Below are 22,910 nucleotides of genomic sequence, written 5' to 3'. Positions count from 1 at the left end.
TAGACTAACACAAGAATGCCTAAATGCATGTCATACCTTCCCACCGTGAAACAGAAGCAGTTCCGAGGGGAGAAACGAGAACAGAAGCCGAGAGCAGAACCGTGTTAAGCTAGAAGGCCCTACGATAAGGGACGGACACCCACGTCGCCAGCCAACCGCCAGGACCACCCCTCAGCCCATGTTATAAGATAGAGCCGTCCAGAAGAACAGTATAGATCTTACGATAACACTAAGAGGGTCACACGATATGCAAGTTTTAGCCTGAGGCTTTTTCGCGTCTCTGTTACGTTGCAAACGTTAAAAACATTGCCCCACCACGAAAAGTATAACGTTTCTCATTGGATAGACAGAATTTTGTAGGTGGAGCTTAAGGTTAACATTGAGACCCTGATTGGTCAGTTGAAAACACAGCCAGATAGCTTTTTTTTAAACCAACTTCGGTAAATTGTAGGAAGGAGAAGTTAGGAGGGAGTTGCTTCCGAGAAGGCGAGCTGTATGGAGCTGCGCCGCCCGCCGCCCCCTGACGCTGCCTAACCAACGACAAGGTAATGAACGCACACGATGCCGCATAACAGCGCACAGTTCACTCAGAACTGTGGAAGTCTCATCTGTTACATCCCCGTTTTTACGTAATACTAGCATCGATCGTCAATTAAATCTCATGGTGTTCGCATTTGCTATTTGAATTAAAATTCTGAAACGTGATGATTTTTCTGTTATATAATTATTGAGAAGCCACATCAGCCACTGTAATTTACGACAAGTTAGATAAGTAATTAAAGATAATTGAGGCTCACTGTAGACCATGTTGATAGTTTTCTCTTTTGTGAAACTTAATTTAAACCTAGATTATAGATGTGATACGGCATAGGTCATCCTTCGATCCATTGTAGAACTTGAAACCCATTCAGGGAATATTCGTTTACGTTTTTGTTCAACGCAGTTGGTTTCTATCATCCTGTATTAAAACATTTCCTTTTATCAGTAGTGGAATTTATAAGCAATATTTTGTGAGTAGAATAAAATTTCCAGTGGTAAGCTTAACTGCTTTTTCGAAGTTATTTTACCAGCTAACTAAAAATAGGAAAGCCTTGAACCCCTTCCACTAAATTTAGTTAGTATTAAGATCCTTTTACAGGGAGTGCAGTGGAGCTGACGCTGAAATCATTAAGTATTTGGTTGTATCATCGCTAGTCTCACTGAACTCTACATGTCATGTGTGGTCTGGCGTCTCCTTGCCAGCAACAGATCCCAAGTTCAAACTAGTCAATTCCCTAAAAAACACGCTCAGAGAGTCGTTGCGCGAAAGTGGTACGGAGACACGACTTAGAACAAACAGACACCACGCAGAATGTAAGACACTATGCGAAGCAAGGCTCAGACCAGCCTCCGGCTTGATGACAGCGCTGCCTTTTGTCTTATAGCGACAGGCCAACAAGTGCAGCGACGTCGTGCTGGGGACGGAGGAAACTCACCCGGCGCTTGACCTCGCTGAAGGTGAGCCGCACGCCCTGGTGGCAGGAGACGAGCGCCTCCCGGGGGCCGAAGCGGTCGGCGGCGCTGTCCACCAGCTGGCCCACGGTGATCGCGAGGAGCGGCTCCGCGCTGGGCTGGTGCCAATAGCTGGGCGGCGGCGCGCTCAACCTGCAGACCAGCAACGCCGTCTGAGCTTCCACCGTGCAGGCGGTAGAGAAACCACGCTGCGGCAGTCGGGCGCCGTTTCAGTAGGGGTCATGGAGATTATAGGAAATAAGGAAGGGCAAAAGAGTAGGGGGACGGTGAAAGAGCAGGGGATAGAAGTCGAAAAAGGTGAAGATGTGCAGATCCAGGGTTCGTTTCTGAAGGAGAGAAGGTTCACATGTTATTTACTGTCCCTCATCATCCACTCCCTCCCCCCCTCCATCCAGCTGCCTGCCATTTTTAACATACCGCACATGCATACACTTTTAACAACAATTTTTATGATAATAATAATAATAATACTGGAACAGAACCATTATAACAGATAAAACAACACCACATAACAAACCTGACAGCATACTCACCAATAAAAAGAAGAAATTAACACAACTAATCGAAATATCCATACCCAATACGACAAATATACAGAAGAAAACAGGAGAAACATTGAAAAATACACCCAACTGGCCGAGGAAGTCAAAGACATGTGGCATCAGGATAAAGTTGACATCATACCAATTATACTATCAACTACAGGATTCATACCAGACAATATCCACCAGTACATCAACGCAATACAGCTACATCCAAAAGTATATGTACAAGTACAGAAATCTGTAATTATTGATACATGTTCAATTACCGGAAAGCTCCAAAATGCAATGTAACATATACCATACACTTAAAAGGAAGTCACGCTTGATCAAGGTCTGCATCACTTTCCATTTTTAACCAGACATAATGTCTGAGACAGGAAAGAGAAATAATAATAATAATAATAATAATAATAAACAGTTTAAGTAGAATAAAGTACACAGGCATTGTGAGGCGACGGCTGAAATAATAATTTCATGCTTCACCGCATTTGTTACAAGAGTCTGAAAATTATTATTGTGGTCAGCTAGCAAGCGACGGCAAGATACTGACCATAATTTTCAATATGCAAGTCCACATTCCTCTTGTACTAGCTGAAAGAAAATGTTCCTACTAACTACACTACTGGCCATTAAAATTGCTACACCAAGAAGAAATGCAGATGATAAACAGGTATTCATTCGACAAACATGCAGGGTGAAAAGTATTAGTGGTGTGCGTGCTGTAAGACCTTCGGTACACACACCATCAGATTATTTGACTTGTCGCTCTAACGAAGTAGGCGAGTGTCAGCAAGATGTATCGTGGTCTTATCGTGGCGTGTCTATCTTCTGACGTTAGGTCAGACGATAGAAATGCCACTTGCAGACTTAGAGTAGCAGATTGACAGTGACCAACTTTAAACAGTACTTGATTAAATTTCGCACACCTTTATTTAAATAATAAAAAGCATAGACATTACATAACTTGATTCTGGATGCTATTTACAATTGACAATCTGAAGTTCCTTTGGTCTTAGTACATTAATCTTATTGTCACATATCTCTGATATTTGACAAAGTGTCTATACATTTATCTTCATAGCTATGTACAGGAATATGGTAATCTTCTTAGGTGCAGACTGAAACTTGACTTTAGACTGGTACAGACTAATGCAGACTGGTGCAGACAAATGCAAACTGGTACACACTGGTGAAGACAAATGCAGACTGAGTAATCGGAGGTCTGTACACTCGTTATAATACCTCGCGCGTTCATGTATCACTGCGTGAGTGTGATCTGCGAGGAGAAAAGGTTCTATTTTAGCAGCAATCTCATTGGCTGCGTTACATATTAATATGCGGATCGGCGGAAGCAGAATTTGGTCTGTCTCTAAGGCAGCGCCATCTCGTAGTGCGGAGACGGACGAGCGCTGCACTTGCACTGTTGTGCTTAGCGGGGCGCGCTCTAGTGGGAAAGTTGTGTACACGCTGACTACGCGGAACTATGTACACAACAGTATTTAAACCAACAAACTTTGGTACCTTCTAGGGGACACGAAAACAAATATTTTTCCCTAATGCCATTTTTTCCTACGAGGATTATTTAAAGCGCTCGAGGCCGTATTACGCTCTTCAGTTGTTAGTGGCGGTATTACGATCTTCAGTTGTTAGAGGGCGTATTACGCTCTTCAGTTGTAGGCAACTGCTCTCCACTAGTGTAGTAGTGCATTGCCTCTGTTTACTAATGGACCGATACACCTGGAATGAGTACACAGATATGGTTGGTGTGTACTACGTAGCGCACCACAATTGACGAGCAGCACAGCGGGTTTATCAACAACAATATCGTAATTGCCGTATCCTGCATCATACGACCTTTGCTGCTGTGTACCAACGTCTGCGTGAGACCGGGTCATTTAGCAGATTACTTGGACAGCGAGGCTGTCGCACGATAAGAACGCTGCAATTTGAGGAAGCTGTCGAGCAGCATGTGGAGCAGGATCCTTCAATCAGCACTCGTGCAGTTGCACGTAACAGGGGGACGATTCAGACGAACGTAGGAACATTCCTTCGAGAGCAATTGTTAGGTCCATTTCACTTGCAGCGTGTCCACAAACGGGAACCAGTCGATTATCCACCCAGAGCACAGTTTTCGCAGTGGTACCTGGAACAGTGTGAAATACATCCTACATTTCCATCCTCTGTGTTGTTTACCGATGAAGCAACATTCGGGGGTGATGGAGTCTTCAACATGCACAATTCGCATGTTTGGAGTGAGGATAACCCATATGCCACAGTTACTAGCGCTCATCAAGTGCGGTTCTTCGTTAATGTGTGCATCGGTGTTGTTGGGGACTGTTTGATTGGGCCGTATCTTATACTTAGGCCACTAAATGGCAGGCACTAATAGAATTTTCTCGCCAGAGCATTGCCAGAATTGCTGGAAGATGTCCCGCTCCCTACAAGACAACGCATGTCGTTCCAACATGATGGGCGCCGGCACATTTCAGTCATCGTGTGCGTCGATTCCTGGACCTACGGTTCCCAGAATCGTGGATTGGCAGAAGTGGTCCTTTACCATCGCCTGCTCGATCCCCACATATGGCCCCTCTGGACTTTTTTGTTTGGGGAGCGATGCGCTACCTTGTTTACGCAACTGCTGTTGCATTAGAAGAGGATCTGATTGCCCGAATAGAAGCAGCACCACGAATAATTCAGGATACTCCTGGGGTTTTTGCCCGTGTCAGACAGAACATGATCCAATGATGTAACCTTTGTTTACCTCTCAATAGAGGCATTTTTAAAAATCTAATGTAATTGAGATTGGGTTGTGTTAGTGTTTTGTATCTTGATCGTAAAGAAATGGAAAAGTATTTGTTGGTTTAATTACTTTGCTGCCAGAGAAATCTACCCTCTACCTGTTTAAAAACTAATCATAGGAAAAAATTACATTAGGTAAAAATATTGTTTTGATGTCCCCTACAACCAGAGTTTGTCGGTTTAAATACTTTTCACCCTGTATTATACTAGAACTGCAATGTGATTACATTTTCACGGAATTTAGGTGCATAGATCCTGAGAAATCAGTACCCAGAACGACCAACTCTGGCCGTAATAACGGCCGTGATACGCCTGGGCATTGAGTCAAACAGAGCTTGGATGGCGTGTACAGGCACAGCTGCTCATGCAGCTTCATCACGATGCCACAGTTCATCAAGTGTAATGACTGGCGTATTGTGACGAGCCAGTTGCTCGGCCACCATTGACCAGACGTTTTCAATTGGTGAGAGATGTGGAGAATGTGCTGGCCAGGGCAGCAGTCGAACATTTTCTGTATCCAGAAAGGCCCGTACAGGACCTGCAACATGCGGTCGTGCATTATCCTGCTGAAATGTAGGGTGCGCAGGGATCGAATGAAGGGTACAGACACGGGTCGTAACATATCTGAAATGTAACGTCCACTGTTCAAAGTGCCGTCAATGAGAACAAGAGGTGACAGAGACGTGTAACCAATGGCACCCCATACTATCACGCCGGGTGACACGCCAGTATGGCGATGACGAATACACGCTTCCAATGTGCGTTCACCGCGATGTCACCAAACAAGGATGCGACCATCATGATGCTGTAAACAGAACCTGGATTCATCAGATAAAAAATACGTTTTGCCATTCGTGCACCCGGGTTCGTCGTTCAGTACACTATCGCAGGCGCTCCTGTCTGTGATGCAGCTTCAAGGGTAACCGCAGCCATGGTCTCTGAGCTGATACTCCATACTGCTCCAAACGCCGTCGAACTGTTCGTGCAGATGGTTGTCGTCTTGCAAACGTCCCCATCTGTTGACTCAGGGATCGAGACGTGGCTGCACGATCCGTTACAGCCGTGCGGATAAGATGCCTATCATCTCGACTGCTAGTGATACAAGGCCGTGTGGATCCAGCATGGCGTTCCGTATTACCCTCCTGAACCCACCGATTCCATATTCTGCTAACAGTCATTGGGTCTCGTCCAACGCGAGCAGCAATGTCGCGATACGATAAACCGTAATCATGATAGGCTACAATCCGGAACAATCGGAAACGTGAAGGTACGCATTTCTCCTCGTTACACGAGGCAGCACATCAGCGTTTCACCAGGCAATGCCGGTCAACTGCTGTTTGTGTATGAAAAATCGGTTGGAAACTTTCCTCACGTCAGCACGTTTTAGGTGTCGCCACCAGCGCCAACTTTGTGTGAATGCTCTGAAAAGCTACTCATTTGCATATCACAGCATCTTCTTCCTGTCGGTTAAATTTCGCGTCTGTATCACGTCATCTTCGTGGTGTAGCAATTTTAATGGCCAGTAGTGTATTTATTCAACAGGATCAGGAACCATCTCTATAAATAAAGGTTCTGAGTTCTAACTGATTAATATATTCAAAAAGTTCGCATGCATAAACATGATAGTATTCCTGATTATAATATTAATGTCCCTATCATGAACAGTACTATCAGCAATTCAGAGACGAACTCTACGGTAATTCCAAGTAAAATAGTCTCTCGCCCTGGCTTACAATCATCCAAGTTAACTGCCCGCCACAAAAGTGCAATATCACTACTGGCCACGCGGTTTTGTCAACTTTCCTGTTTACACACACAGTTACTTCCGTGAAATCTAAGCGATCCAGGGACGGTGTGCAGTCCACGCGGGTACGCTTCCGACTTTGACCGAACACGTTTGGCAGGTGCCTAGCTCTGACGTCATCCGACGGAGCGCGTAAGCCGGCGTTTGACTGATGCGGACAGATTAATATCTCGGTGCGAAGTGTCTGCCGCCACATGGGTCCTTTTTTTGGGATAGGTTGAGCTACAGCGTCGCCGATGGATCTCGGTCTTTCTGTCTTGCTGTATAGATAAATATGTTCTATCCTACAATGATGTCATTGGAGTGCATGTTGAAGGTGTGGTGGTGTCACTTGAAGTCCCATAGCACCCTCTAACGGTGGAAGTTCAAGGTAACAATCAATAGGTATCACAACTACATAGGTACTAATATTAGTAGTCGTTGAAGTGCGACACATATTGAGTTGTCATATAAAGACTGGCACTTCATTAGTGACAGTAATAGGGCTACCGTTAGCCATGTTCTGAATATGATTCCTCAACAATGATGAGAGGAATAGGGTGGCGGTGTCAGTGCTAGGATGGTGCAAATGTTTTGTAAGCCAGTCACAGTGTCGTGCAGGGCATCCACTTTGTCACAGAGATGCCTTGCCCTCTCTCGAATTGACGTCTTCACAGTTACCGTGTTTGTTTCCTCGTGGAGGCTAACTACCCTCGTGAGGAGAGAGACAAGCAGGTTCCACTGAAGCACCTTATTCTGCAGGCGCTGGAGGGTCTGCATCTGTGGCCACGCAGTGCTGCAATAGGTGAGGGAGGGGTGGACAACCATCCGGTATAGTCGGAGCTTGGTTTCTAGGTTCAATTTCCTGCTGTCGAACATTGGGTACAACACTTTTATCAGCTTCTGTCCTTTTTGGGTGACGTATTCTCCAAGTCGATGGAAGAGCAGTTTTTTGTCCGTCCAGACATCTAGATATTTAGTGTCAGGAGACCATGTGTAAGAGGTCCATAGGCCCTTACTATAACTTTGCAATTGGCACAGGTCGATAGGACGAACACGAATAAGGCGCTTCAGTGGAACCTGCATGTCTCTCTCCTCACGAGGGTAGTTAGCCTCCACGAGGAAACAAACACGGTAACTGTGAAGACGTCAATTCGAGAGAGGGCAAGGCATCTCTATGACAAAGTGGATGCCCTGCACGACACTGTGACTGGCTTACAAAACATTTGCACCATCCTAGCACTGATTGTGACGTGTTGAGAGAGCGAGTGTTGAGATGCCCCAGTGTGGTTGGCGTGTATATGTGTGTGAAGGCCATTGTTGAAATACAGGGCTTTAACGGAGAAGGGTGTCGCCATCGCCGTGGTTAGACCCCTATGTAATAGATTAATAGCGGGAAAGTGAAGAAGTGTCATTACGAAAGTGATCAGTGGCGTTACTGGTGCCGATATTTGGTCTCGCGTCTACCGCGCCGGCCTAACCTTGGATTGCAGTGTTGGATGCAGTTATGGATTAGCGTGTGACGATAATGGAAAATGAAGAAAGCCTGTGCTGAGATTAGCCGTAATTAGATATATATGACGAAGGCAGTGGCTGTCTCCTTTTTGTGTTTTGAGAAGAATATAAGTTCGTAATTAGTAAAACTGTGTTGGTGCTCCTTATTCCAGACATTCAGTATTATAGTACTGAGCAGAACGAACTGGAAAGTAACAACTTCCGTAGCAGTCAGTTCCGATTACCAGCCCCATCAGGTTCACGGTCATGTTAATAATAAATATTGGGCTGCTATTCGATCCGATCAGGTCGGGATAAAATCGGAGGTGTTACACCTTGGTTTGCAGTGAAAGGACAAGTGCAATCCTCGGACGAATAATAATTTTATCTTGATTAACGTGTGAAAATGGTTTTCAATTTCGGATGAAGACAGAGTATAAACTTTAAAATCGCGACAATAAACAGTGCATCTTGAACAATACGAAGTAATAGCATCTTACGATTGTGAATAAACTGGTTTTTTTTTTTTGCCATATTAGATGAGAGTAGTAGTGTCGATAAACAGTGTTATAACGTACAAACGCGTAAATCCGCGCGAAAAATTGTGAAAAGTGAACACCAAAGAAAGACACGTGTGAACATTACCACAACAAAACGAGCCAAGAATTCGTCACGGAAGCTTTTAAAGAAGTGTTTAAAGGAAACCAAGGCAACAAAAGAGAAATTAGAAGAAACTAGAGAAAGGAGAGAAATGTTCCTCAAATCATTAAAGGAAGATTTACAAGAAACCAAAGAAAGCTTAGAAAAATCATTTAAGGAAACTCTGGCACAAGAGATCAAAACATCGGAAAGGAAGATAGAATATAATCTGAAGAAGGAAATGCAGGAGTTAGAAGAACGACTGAAGATGGACATCAATAAGAGAGAGACTAAGCTGTAGAAGAGCATAGACCAAGTCCAGGGAGACACGGAGAAGATGGAAGGAAGGTTAACAAAAAGGATAGAAGACGGTATTAAAGAAACTAAAGACGAATTGGAAGGAAGGATCACCGAAGTGGAAACAAATTGCAATCATCGAATTGCCGAGGTGACGCAGGTGCAGAAATAATGCAATTATGCGGTTAAGGGGATAGGAGATAGGCAAAAGCAACTGCCTGTCAATCTGAAAAATGCTATAGCCGTGCAACGAGAGGAGGATAACAAGATGGTTGCAATGGAGGTCAGGCAATCACAACATGGAGTGCAACAATTAGAGAGCAAGACAGACGAAATTGATAAACGAATTAGCAATGCAACTTTAACCGTTGGGGAAGGTAGAGTCGTTACCTTGATGAGCGGTGATAGTCAGTACGTCCAAAACAGTACAGGACAGAAATATAAACCAAAAGGAGAGTTTCACCCAATGATATTTATGAAATGGTTAAAAGGAGTTTTCCCAGCACATTTCAAAGGCGCAGACAAGATTCAATTTGCAATTGATGGGATGGAAGGTGAGGCCTTCACTTGGGGAGTCAGGAAGAAGGAAGGGAATACTAGTTATGATCAGTTTGAAGGGGAATTCTTGAAGAAATACTGGTCCAAAAGTCATCAGTGTGCAGCACTTGAGGACCTACTACACCGCAAGTCACTTAATACATGGAGAGGAACGTCGAGAGAGTTTGCCGAACATTTGTGGGAATTAAATGAGACCTTGGAACAACCCCTGATTGATGACATAATGATATCAGCGATAAAAAGAAGATTGAGCCGGAGAATGCAAGAAACTGTATCCGGGAGCCTGATTAAAGATAGGGAGGCCTTGATGGAGATACTGGAACAGTTGGAATCTGTTCGATCACAGGAACACAACCAAGCTAAAGATCAAAACCGAGAGGAAAGTAGTGACCAAAGGAATCATTTTAATAATTCGTCTAATTATAGAGGAAGAGGTGGTGGCCATAGGTATAGGAACCATGGTGGTGAACGGCAATGGAGGAATGATTGGAGAAGGAGTGAAGAACCAAGAGATCATGAGAGAGGAAGGGATAGGCGAATGAATGACACAGTGCATATAGAAGAGGCGGAGAGACCGGAAAACTGAGTGACACTCCAGATGAGGTCTGGTCAGGAGTGAGAGCTACAAGGTCTAGAATAAACCTACTAAGACATGACAATGGTGGAGATCTAAGAGGAGATCTACTGAACGAAAGAAGTAGGGTTCGCAAAGAACCTATACTACCCATGATACGGATTAAGCTATGTGGACTAAATATTGTGGCACTAGTTGACACAGGAAGTGAAGCATGTGCAATATTCAAGCGGTTATATGAACAGGTACTGAAAGCAAGCATTAGCTTGCCTAGTTTTTGGTGAGTGGAGTGAGAATTGTGAATGCGTTGGGTGCAAGGAGTAAACCTATTAAAGAACAAGTGTTGATTACCTTCGAGATAGAGGGACAAGAATACGAAGCAACATTTTTGGTGGTGTCTGGACTGAACACATCAATTATTTTAGGAATAGATTGGTTGAATGAAGTAGAAGCGATAGTGAGTTTTGATGAAGGTACTATCAAGGTCAAAGGAAGAAAGGGAGAAGAGAAGAGGTTAAAGTTTGCTGAGGGTAGTGCAATAAAAGAAGAGGAAGAATTTAAAAGGATAAGTTTGTGTTATGAAGAGGAACCCACAGTAGGATACGGGGAAGAGGAACTAGAAGAAGAAGTGTTGGTGTACTTTGAGGGATTAGCACAAGAGGATCGACATGAAGAGGGTATGATCAGTAAATGAGGAGATTAAGAGCAAATTAGCCACAGTATTATACAGGCGTTGTAAGGTATTTTCTCAACGGCTAGGTATCATGAAAGGGGTGGAGTGTAAGCTAAAGATAAAGAACCATAAACTGTTCAATATAAAAAAGTATTCCATTCCCCAGGCGAAAAGAAGAGCAGCAGATGAGGAGATACAGAGGATGATGGACCTTGGTGTTATAGAAAGAGCCAACAGTCAATATAACAACCCCCTTTTTGTTGTTGATAAGAAGGATGGAAAGGTGAGGATAGTTTTAGATGCACGGACGGTGAACAAGGTCATCGAGCCGGAGCGGGACAAGCCTGAGACTATAGAAGAACTGATTCAAAAATTCCGAGGAGAGAAGGTACTTAGTAGTATCGACTTAAGTGCCGGTTACTGGCAAATACCATTGGCCACAGAGTCCCGCTAGTATACAGCATTTACTTATGGAGGGAGGTGCTATCAATTTATAGTGTTGCCGTTTGGCCTTAATGTGTCAGTGTCTGAATTCATAAGAGCAATGGATAAGATACTGGGCGAGAAGTTACTTAAGAAAGTCACCGTTTATATGGATGACCTCTAGATAGCAAGTGAATCATGGGAAGAACATTTGGATAGATTGGATGCAGTCTTGGAAGCTTTTGAAACTGCAGGGGTAAATGTAATCCTGGACAAGTCGGAATTTGGCAAATCAAATATAAAATTCATGGGCCATATAATACCAGAGGAGGGTATCTATCCTGATCCTAGTAAAATGGAGGCTATTAGAAATTTTCCGACCCCCCATAGTAAGAAGCAGTTGCGAGCGTTCTTTGGGGTTTGTGAGTTTTATAGAAAATTTGTCAAGGGATCCGTACTTAATGCCCCGAGTGTGAGGGAATTGACCAAGGCAAGAATGACGTGACATTGGAGTGCAGAGTGCCAAACCGAGTTTGAGAATATCAAGGAAGCACTATGTAGTGCAGACATATTGTACCACCCAGATTTTTCCAAGGACTTTTATTTGGGATCGGACAGCTCTGACTATGGACTGGGGATACATTTGTACCAAATGGAGAGGAGCGGAAATGATGTGAGAGTAAGAACAATAGCGTTCAGTAGCAGGAGTTTAAATGCTTGCGAGAGGAAATATTCGATTACTGAAAGGGAGGCATTGGCAATCGTATGGGGGTTTAAGCGATTCCGTTATTATTTGGCGGGGAGGCATGTGAAAGTGGTGACTGACCATAAGGCCCTTACATTTCTGACTACAAGCAAATTGAGGCATAGCAGACTAACGCGATGGGCCCTGGCATTACAGGACTATGACTTCGAGATAATTTATGAGCCAGGAGCAAGCCATATAATACCTGTTACCTTGTCAAGATTACCAGCTGACTGGAGAGGAATGTCCCAATCCATGATGGTCACAGTAGAATGGAAATCAAAAAGCAAGTTCGTGGACTGTTTCCAATGAACTGCACTGCAATGTTCTTCAAAATGGCTACATTCTGAATGTCCAGCGGGCTGTCGGAACAGACTGGTATATGGGTTGTGACCTCATTGAGGCCATTCTCCAACCGATGGATCGTTTGAGCTGTTTCACAAGTGGCAGCCCTGATGTGGGGCTGTATGAACAGAGAGACGACCTGGAGGATCTCTCTCATGTCATCCCAGAAAGAAGCACTTGTCTTCATCACTGTGGTAATATCCTGGGTGGGCTGCTTGACATGCAGTGGACAGTGGTGGGCACGGTTACTGGTGGAGAAGGAGACACAATGGAGGGCTGTAGCACTTCAACAGGTGGGCGTGAGGAGGCTGCAGACAGTCTTTCAGTTTGGTGGGCCTTGGTACTTGTCACAGAAGACAGATGAGAGATGAGCAGGAGGAGACTGAGCTGTAACAGCGAATGTGATCATAGGGGATGGATCCAGAAGGGGCTCCTGCATCACAGATGCGTCAGGCACCTGAGAATCAGTGGTAGGACGGTCATCTATTTATCGCTTACAATGGGGAAATGGGTGTGGTCTCAGGATGGTGGGGCTGGCTGATTCGTCCTTGGTTTCATTCTTGGAGTGTGGGAAGACTTCATAGCCTTCTAGTAAATACGGCAACCCTTCCACGAAGCCAGATGGTGGGTATTGTGAGAGGTGCCCAAACAGTGGGCACATGTGGGTTTTTCTTAGGCCGAAAGTTTGCAGTCTTCTGAAGCATACGAGCTGTCACCATTGACACACCAAAAAGGCAGTAAGCAGCAATTGCCAGTATAGGGCAAACCTTCCAGGAAACCAGCTGGTGGGTATTGTGAGAGGTGCCCAACAGTGGGCAAATGTGGGTTTTTCTTAGACCAGGAGTTTGCAGTCCTCTGGACATGTATGGGCCAGCACACTTGACTCACCAAAAAGGCAGTGAACAGTAATTGCCAATATAGGGCAACCCTTTCAGGAAGCCAGGTAGTGGGGATTGTGACAGGTGCCCAAACAGTGGGCACATGTGGGTTTTTCTGAGGCTGGGAGTTTGCAGTCCTCTGACACGGATGCGCTGGCATACTTGACACGTCGAAAAGGCAGTGAGCAGTAGTTGCCGATGTGTTGAAAACATTGACACCTATGGCAGATGGAGGGGCCACTGAGACTTTCATATGATTCAATATGCACCTTGATGCACTGGAGATAGTTGATTTGGTTAATGGATTCAACATCATCTCTCCTAAGAAGGGAGATAACACAGGTGGGCCTAGGGTCGAAGGATCCCTCTTGTTGTATTGGTGGACCAAAGGATCCAGAAATTTGAGACAGAGTAATTCATCCCGGACATCTGTTTCTGTAATTTCGCAGGAAAGGTCTTTGATGACGAGTTTCGTTCTTCTGTCGCCAGAAGCCTGATGAGTGTAATAGTCTATAGCCCTTGACATCCTTTGTGTCAAACAGGTACTTGACATGGTCTTTCTGGTAAACTGCCTGCAATTGGCCTGCAATAAGGCGTTGCAGTTCAGTGTTCAGTTTAATGTAGTTCGTGGGATTGTAAACCACGATCGGAGGGATCTTCTCCTTCTCTGATGGTGGTGGCGGCGGATTTTAAGAAGTGGGACCCCTGTCCTGGTCCATGGAACAACAGGTGCGGCTGCTCCAGGTGTGGAGCCATCTCAGTCCGATTCAAGGCCGCTGGGATGGGCGCGAGTGGAAGGGCGTTTCGATTTTCGACCACGGGGTAGACCAACAGGGTCGGAGTCCCCAGAATGCCCGATGGCGGACGAGATGGTGTAGACGAAACAGCACCTACGGGACGTCTACGGCGGTGTGTTGTATCAACGCTGGGTGAGAGGGCTATCACCAAGACGCAATGGGGATCGTCGGATGACGAAGAGGACGATTGGTTCCTCACACGAGGCTGTGGACAGAGTTCACGTGATAACTGCCAGTGGCTATCGGTGACTTGTGGTGGTGTGCACGATGCGCTCGCTCCTTAGCCCGTTGGCTGGTGTCAGTATCGGCTCTTCCGGCAGAAGATTTTAAGAAGTGGGACCCATGTCCTGGTCCATGGAACAACAGGTGCGGCTGCTCCAGGTGTGGAGCCATCTCAGTCCGATTCAAGGCCGCTGGGATGGGCGCGAGTGGAAGGGCGTTTCGATTTTCGACCACGGGGTAGACCAACAGGGTCGGAGTCCCCAGAATGCCCGATGGCGGACGAGATGGTGTAGACGAAACAGCACCTACGGGACGTCTACGGCGGTGTGTTGTATCAACGCTGGGTGAGAGGGCTATCACCAAGACGCAATGGGGATCGTCGGATGACGAAGAGGATGATTGGTTCCTCACACGAGGCTGTGGACAGAGTTCACGTGATAACTGCCAGTGGCTATCGGTGACTTGTGGTGGTGGGCACGATGCGCTCACTGCTTAGCCCGTTGGCTGGTGTTAGTATCGGCTCTTCCGGCAGAAGAGTTTAAGAAGTGGGACCCATGTCCTGGTCCATGGAACAACAGGTGCGGCTGCTCCAGGTGTGGAGCCATCTCAGTCCGATTCAAGGCCGCTGGGATGGGCGCGAGTGGAAGGGCGTTTCGATTTTCGACCACGGGGTAGACCAACAGGGTCGGAGTCCCCAGAATGCCTGATGCGGACGAGATGGTGTAGACGAAACAGCACCTACGGGACGTCTACGGCGGTGTGTTGTATCAACGCTGGGTGAGAGGGCTATCACCAAGACGCAATGGGGATCGTCGGATGACGAAGAGGATGATTTGTTCCTCACACGAGGCTGTGGACAGAGTTCACGTGATAACTGCCAGTGGCTATCGGAGACTTGTGGTGGTGGGCACGATGCGCTCGCTCCTTAGCCCGTTGGCTGGTGTCAGTATCGGCTCTTCCGGCAGAAGAGTTTAAGAAGTGGGACCCATGTCCTGGTCCATGGAACAACAGGTGCGGCTGCTCCAGGTGTTGAGCCATCTCAGTCCGATTCAAGGCCGCTGGGATGGGCACGAGTGGAAGGGCGTTTCGATTTTCGACCACGGGGTAGACCAACAGGGTCGGAGTCCCCAGAATGCCCGATGGCGGACGAGATGGTGTAGACGAAACAGCACCTACAGGACGTCTACGGCGGTGTGTTGTATCAACGCTGGGTGAGAGGGCTATCACCAAGACGCAATGGGGATCGTCGGATGACGAAGAGGATGATTGGTTCCTCACACGAGGCTGTGGACAGAGTTCACGTGATAACTGCCAGTGGCTATCGGTGACTTGTGGTGGTGTGCATGATGCGCTCGCTCCTTAGCCCGTTGGCTGGTGTCAGTATCGGCTCTTCCGGCAGAAGATTTTAAGAAGTGGGACCCATGTCCTGGTCCATGGAACAACAGGTGCGGCTGCTCCAGGTGTGGAGCCATCTCAGTCCGATTCAAGGCCGCTGGGATGGGCGCGAGTGGAAGGGCGTTTCGATTTTCGACCACGGGGTAGACCAACAGGGTCGGAGTCCCCAGAATGCCCGATGGCGGACGAGATGGTGTAGACGAAACAGCACCTACGGGACGTCTACGGCGGTGTGTTGTATCAACGCTGGGTGAGAGGGCTATCACCAAGACGCAATGGGGATCGTCGGATGACGAAGAGGATGATTGGTTCCTCACACGAGGCTGTGGACAGAGTTCACGTGATAACTGCCAGTAGCTATCGGTGACTTGTGGTGGTGGGCACGATGCGCTCGCTCCTTAGCCCGTTGGCTGGTGTCAGTATCGGCTCTTCCGGCAGAAGATTTTAAGAAGTGGGACCCATGTCCTGGTCCATGGAACAACAGGTGCGGCTGCTCCAGGTGTGGAGCCATCTCAGTCCGATTCAAGGCCGCTGGGATGGGCGCGAGTGGAAGGGCGTTTCGATTTTCGACCACGGGGTAGACCAACAGGGTCGGAGTCCCCAGAATGCCCGATGGCGGACGAGATGGTGTAGACGAAACAGCACCTACGGGACGTCTATGGCGGTGTGTTGTATCAACGCTGGGAGAGAGGGCTATCACCAAGACGCAATGGGGATCGTCGGATGACGAAGAGGATGATTGGTTCCTCATACGAGGCTGTGGACAGAGTTCACGTGATAACTGCCAGTGGCTATCGGTGACTTGTGGTGGTGGGCACGATGCGCTCGCCATGCCATTTCCACCTGCCTTCTCAGTTGGACCAGCGTTCGTGCTGGATTTGCAATCCGCGTGAGACGACGCTTCATCCAGTCCCAAACATGCTCAATGGGGGACAGATCCGGAGATCTTGCTGCCCAGGGTAGTTGACTTACACCTTCTAGAGCACATTGGGTGGCACGGGATACATGCGGACGTGCATTGTCCTGTTGGAACAGCAAGTTCCCTTGCCGGTCTAGGAATGGTAGAACGATGGGTTCGATGACTGTTTCGATGTACCGTGCACTATTCAGTGTCCCCTCGACGATCACCAGAGGTGTACGGCCAGTGTAGGAGATCGCTCCCCACACCATGATGCCGGGTGTTGGCCCTGTGTGTCTCGGTCGTATGCAGTCCTGATTGTGGCGCTCACCTGCACGGCGCCAAACACGCATACGACCATCATTGGCACCAAGGCAGAAGCGACTCTCATCGCTGAAGACGGCACGTCTCCATTCGTCCCTCCATTCACGCCTGTCACGACACCACTGGAGGCGGGCTGCACGATGTTGAGGCGTGAGCGGAAGACGGCCTAACGGTGTGCGGGACCGTAGTCCAGCTTCATGGAGACGGTTGCGAATGGTCCTCGCCGATACCCCAGGAGCAACAGTGTCCCTAATTTGCTGGGAAGTGGCGGTGTGGTCCCCTACGGCACTGCGTAGGATCCTACGGTCTTGGCGTGCATCCGTGCGTCGCTGCGGTCCGGTCCCAGGTCGACGGGCACGTGCACCTTCCGCCGACCACTGGCGACAACATCGATGTACTGTGGAGACCTGACGCCCCACGTGTTGAGCAATTCGGCGGTACGTCCACCCGGCCTCCCGCATGCCCACTATACGCCCTCGCTCGAAGTCCGTCAACTGCACATACGGTTCACGTGCACGCTGTCGCGGCATGCTACCAGTGTTAAAGACTGCGATGGAGCTCCGTATGCCACGGCAAACTGGCTGACACTGACGGCGGCGGTGCACAAATGCTGCGCAGCTAGCGCCATTCGACGGCCAACACAGCGGTTCCTGGTGTGTCCGCTGTGCTGTGCGTGTGATCACTGCTTGTACAGCCCTCTCGCAGTGTCCGGAGCAAGTATGGTGGGTCTGACACACCGGTGTCAATGTGCTCTTTTTCCATTTCCAGGAGTGTAGATACATCATTTAGGGCCACATTTTTTTAAGCCGTGCAGTCTGAAGCATTTTGCCTCCTGTCGGAGGTTCGAGTCGTCCCTTGGGCATGGGTGTATGTGTTGTCCTTAGCGTAAGTTGGTTTAAGTTAATTAAGTAGTGTGTAAGCCTATGGACCGGTAACCTCAGCTGTTTGGTCCCTTACAACGTACCACAAATTACAATTTCTTTTTTCTTAAAACAATGCCTTTAGCGAAAAATATTCATCTGATCATTCTGAGATTTAACAGTTTTCAAATTAAAACACTGAAGCATATATTGACAAAGGTTGGAAAAATGACGTCAATTCTGAATTTTATTATTAGATTATGCCACAAAACTTTGTATGCCACGCACAAGCGTGTTATGAGCACGTGGCGCTAGTAGCAATCAACTGATGTAAGTCCCGGCGAACTCGCTCGCCTCTGTATCTTTCAAATGACACAGCACTTGTTTCGCCACAGCGTCCCAAAATTAACTTTTGCATAACGTGTCACTGCCAAGTAACACAGCTCGATGAAACTTGGATTAAACATAGTAAGATATTCTACACTATAGTACAGAAGAAAACGGAGAGAAGCACGCCATGCGATGAACAGCAATGAGACTTTTATTAAGAGTGCAATACATCTTGCCTCTATGGAACTTCCGCGTGTTAAACGAAATGTTCTATTCCGTATAAAGTGTGGCCAGACTTTGGTTAATTTTCATACTTAAACCATATACACACATGAAAGCAAGTTTTACATCACCTCGGTTCCGAGAGTTCCGCAATCTGTACAGAAAATTGAAATAGAGATCAACATCAACATCATTTTCGCCCTTGTTATTGCTCATGAAAGCCACACATTGCATGTTCTACCACTATACAGCGAGACCTCCAGAGGTGGTGGTCCAGATTGCTGTACACACCGGTACCTCTAATACTCAGTAGCACGTCCTCTTGCATTCGTCGTGGCGTACTGTCCACAAGTTCATCAAGCCACTGCTGGTCACATTGTTCCACTCCTCAACGGCGATGCGGCGTAAATTCCTCAGAGTGGTTGGTGGGTCACGTCGTCCATAAACAGTCCTTTTAAATCTATCCCAGGCATATTCGACAGGCTTCATGTCTGGAGAACATATTGGCCACTCTAGTCGAGCGATGTCGTTATCCTGAAGGAAGTCATTCACAAGATGAGCACGATGGGCACACGAATTGTCGTCCATGAAGACGAATGCCTCCCCAATACGTTGCCGATATGGTTGCACTATCGGTCGGAGGATGGCAGTCACATATCGTACAGCCGTTACGGCGCCTTCCATGACCACCAGCTGCGTACGTCGGCCTCACATAATGCCACTCCAAAACATCAGGGAACCTTCAGCTTGCTGCACTCGCTGGACAGTGTGTCTAACGTGTTCAGCCTGACCGGGTTGCATCCAAACACGTCTCCGATGATTGTCTGGTAGAAGGCATATGCGAGACTCATCGGTGAAGAGAACGTGATGCCAATACTGAGCGGTCCATTCGGCATATTGTTGGGCCCATCTGTACCGGGCTGCATGGTGTCGTGGTTGCAAAGATGGACCTCGCCATGGACGTCGGGAGTGAAGTTGCGCAACATGCAGCCTATTGCGCACAGTTTGAGTCGTAACACGACGTCCTGTGGCTCCACGAAAAGCATTATTCAACATGGAGGCGTTGCTGTCAGGGTTCCTCCCAGCCATGACAGTGTTCAACGATCTGTAGGTTAGTTCGCCCATGCAACATTATACATCGCCACTCGACAACGCTAGGACCAACAAAGCAATCAAAGCTCATATTCGACAATTAGTAGCTCCATCTGCCAAACACATCAGTAACAGCTTGTACTGTACGCGCTTGAGCATTGTCCTACCAAATGATGGTCAGGTCCTGCAGAAAGTGACATCACTTCTGTCTCTAAGCTGGTCGTAGGTTGTGTTCCAAACATGAACACCATAGAGACAGAAGTGATGACACTTTCTGCAGGATCTGACCATCATTTTGCAGGACAATGCTCAAGCATGTACAGTGCAAGGTGTTACTGATCTGTTTGACTGATGGGCAGCCGGCCGCTGTGGCTGAGCGGCTCTAGGAGCTTCAGTCTCGAACCGCGCTGCTGCTACGGTCGCAGGTTCGAATCCTGCCTTGGGCATGGATGTGTGTGATGTCCATAGGTTAGTTAGGTTCAAGTAGTTCTAAGTCTAGGGGACTGATGACCACAGATTTTAAGTCCCATTGTACTTAGAGCCATTTGAATTTGACTGATGGGGCTGCTTACTGCTATACCATCTACTGCACTCCCTTACTTAAGCCCTCGTGAGTTCAACTCGATTTCTAAACCGAAGGAAACACTTCACGGCATTCGCTTCAGAACTGCTACAAATTCGCCGGGCAATAGACCGCACCACTCGAACTGTCAACACAGCTGGCACTGCTAAGAGTATCCTACGACTTCCACATCTCTGGCAACGGGTTATACACAATGCTAGTAACTACTTTGAAGGTCAGTAAAACTTTGAAACACGTATGTACTTTGCACGAGCTGTAAATAAATACACTACAGGCCAATAAAATTGCTATACCAAGATGAAATTCAGATGATAAACGGGTATTCATTTGACAAATATATTACACTGGATCTGACATGTGATTGCAATTTCACGCAATTTGGGTGCATAGATCCTGAGAAATCAGTACCCAGAGCAACCACCTCTGGCCGTAATAACGGCCTTGGTACGCCTGGGCATTGAGTCAAATAGAGCTTGGATGGCGTGTACAGGTACAGCGGCCCATGCAGCTTCAACACGATACCACAGTTCATCAAGAGTAGTGACAGCCGAATTGTGACGAGCCAGTTGCTCGGCCACCATTCACCAGACGTTTACAATTGGTGAGAGATCTGGAGAATGTGCTGGCCAGGGCAGCAGTCGAACATTTTCTGTATCCAGAATGGCCCGTACAGGATCTGCAACATGCGGTCGTGCATTATCTTGCTGAAATTTAGGGTTTCGCAAGGATCGAATAAAGGGTAGAGCCACGGGTCGTAACACATATGAAATGTAACGTCCACTGTTCAAAGTGCCGTTAATGAGAACAAGAGGTGACCGAGGCGTGTAATCAATGACACCCCATACCATCACGCCGGGTGATACGCCAGTATGGCGATGACGAATACACGCTTCCAAAGTGCGTTCACCGCGATGTCGCCAAACACGGATGCGACCATCATGATACTGTAAACAGAACCTGGATTCATCCGAAAAAATGACGTTTTGCCATTCGTGCACCCAGGTTCGTAGTTGAGTACACCATCGCAGGTGCTCTTGTCTGTGATGCAGGCTACAATCCGACCTTTATCAAAGTCGGAAACGTGATGGTACGCATTTCTCCTCCTCACACGAGGCATAACAACAACGTTTCACCAGGCAACGCCGGTCAACTGCTGTTTGTGTATGAGAAATCGATTGGAAACTTTCCTCATGTCAGCACGTTGTAGGTGTCGCCACCCTCGCCAATCTTGTGTGAATGCTCTTAAAAGCTAATCACTTGCATATCGCAATATCTTCTTCCTGTCGGTTAAAATTCGCGTCTGTAGCTCGTCATCTTCGTGGTGTAGCAATTTTAATGGCCAGTAATGTAGTTGCCACTATTAAAGTTCCTCGTATTGCAACAACAGTCCCTGTTTTAAACAGATTTAATATTGCACGACGTGATTGTTACAAGCCAAACTGTCTCACCCTGGATTAAATATGTTTGAAAAGAACATCTTACCGCTTGTACACGACTTTTCTAGCAATGGTCCTGCAACATAATAGTGTCCTAGCTGCGCACACTGGCTGAGCACTAGAATATTTTCTTTCTTATATCCACTTAGTGCCATGATTCAGAAAGTCCCACCCTATCAGTGTACAGATAACTAATATTACTGATATGTAGCAACCATGCCATAACAACAATTAAAAATTAATACTTATTTAAGGTATGGCTCACTGGTATTCTAGAACAACTTGCTGGTTTAGACAGTGTGTTTGATTTGGGATACGTGAAATGTGTTCGCGGTTGCGAATACATATAACCATCAGGTGTATAGCGGAATCACAACAATAATAATTTGTACTGGACCGGGATTCGAATACGAATTTCCCGATTATCGTGATAATCGGGAAAGGTTCGAGTCCCGGCCTGGCACAAATTTTCATTGTAGTTATTTCATTATACAGCTGTTGGTTGTCCATATTCGCAACTGCGAATACATTTCATGTATTTCATAACGCCTGTAGTCGCCTGTTCCTTTGGACATGCATGCATATCCGAAGAAACATTGCGTCGTAAATCTGAAGAACGCACGCACTGCAATATCGTATCGCACTTGGTTTGGAGGCTGTAATAACATTTGGTGATTTCTTGTCGGAACAGGTAACCAAAGAGCTCGAGACTTAAAATTACTCTACGCTAAACTACTCTTTCGCTTAACTGGAGTTTTCAGATACAGCAAACTAACACTGGCGGATGTGAGGAATGATGGGGTGAGGATTTAATGAAACACTGGGAGAGGTCAGCAAATTGTGCCCCCGGCGTCAGGTAGCCTGCTTACGCCACTGCAAACAGGGTGACTAGCAATTTATTCACAATCCCACAAAGGTATCAGTACTGTACATGGCCGAACAGCATATAGTACTATTTATATTCTGGAGTTGTCCTACCGTCAACACCATTGCTAAATACGAGGTATGTCCACAAAGTAAGTTCCGTTAGGTTGTGCAAAACAAACGTGTACAGATATAGAAAAAATATTTATTGTACAAAAATCTACAACTGTTAAATTACTTTTCCACATAGCTTCCGAAATTTTGTAGGCACTTATATAGCGTGACACAAGCTTTTGTAAGCCTTATTCATAGAAGGTTGCCGCCTGTGTATTCAACCGTGCGGTAACATGTTCTTTTAGCTCGTCATCATCATTGAAGTGTTGACCACGAAGGACAGATTTTTGGTGTAAAAAGAGATGAAAGTCGCCAGGAGCGAGGTCCCGGCTGTATGGAGGATGATCTCTTCAATTGTGTGAACCAGTTCATCAGGAACCACAGACGGGCGTCCACTTCGTTTTTCATCGTGCACTTCATCACGTTCTTCATTGAACAGTCTGACCCATCTCCTAACCATTGAATCACTCATAGCATTTTGTCCATAAAACTCGCAGATTTGCCGATG

General features: G+C 46.8%; 1 protein-coding gene across 1 annotated transcript in view; it reads right to left on the bottom strand.

The window, feature by feature from the left end:
• Window positions 1–22,910, bottom strand: part of LOC126278002 (medium-chain acyl-CoA ligase ACSF2, mitochondrial-like) — a 272,719-nt gene that overhangs the window by 213,679 nt on the left and 36,130 nt on the right. Inside the window, exon 2 of the mRNA XM_049977692.1 lies at window positions 1,476–1,644. Within this exon, the coding sequence (XP_049833649.1) occupies window positions 1,476–1,644 (169 nt within the window). The remainder of the gene's footprint in view (window positions 1–1,475; window positions 1,645–22,910) is intronic.

This window comes from Schistocerca gregaria, chromosome 6, assembly GCF_023897955.1.
Source record: "Schistocerca gregaria isolate iqSchGreg1 chromosome 6, iqSchGreg1.2, whole genome shotgun sequence".
Taxonomy (NCBI): Eukaryota; Metazoa; Arthropoda; class Insecta; order Orthoptera; family Acrididae; genus Schistocerca; species Schistocerca gregaria.
This window is presented reverse-complemented; position numbering and strand designations above follow the sequence as displayed.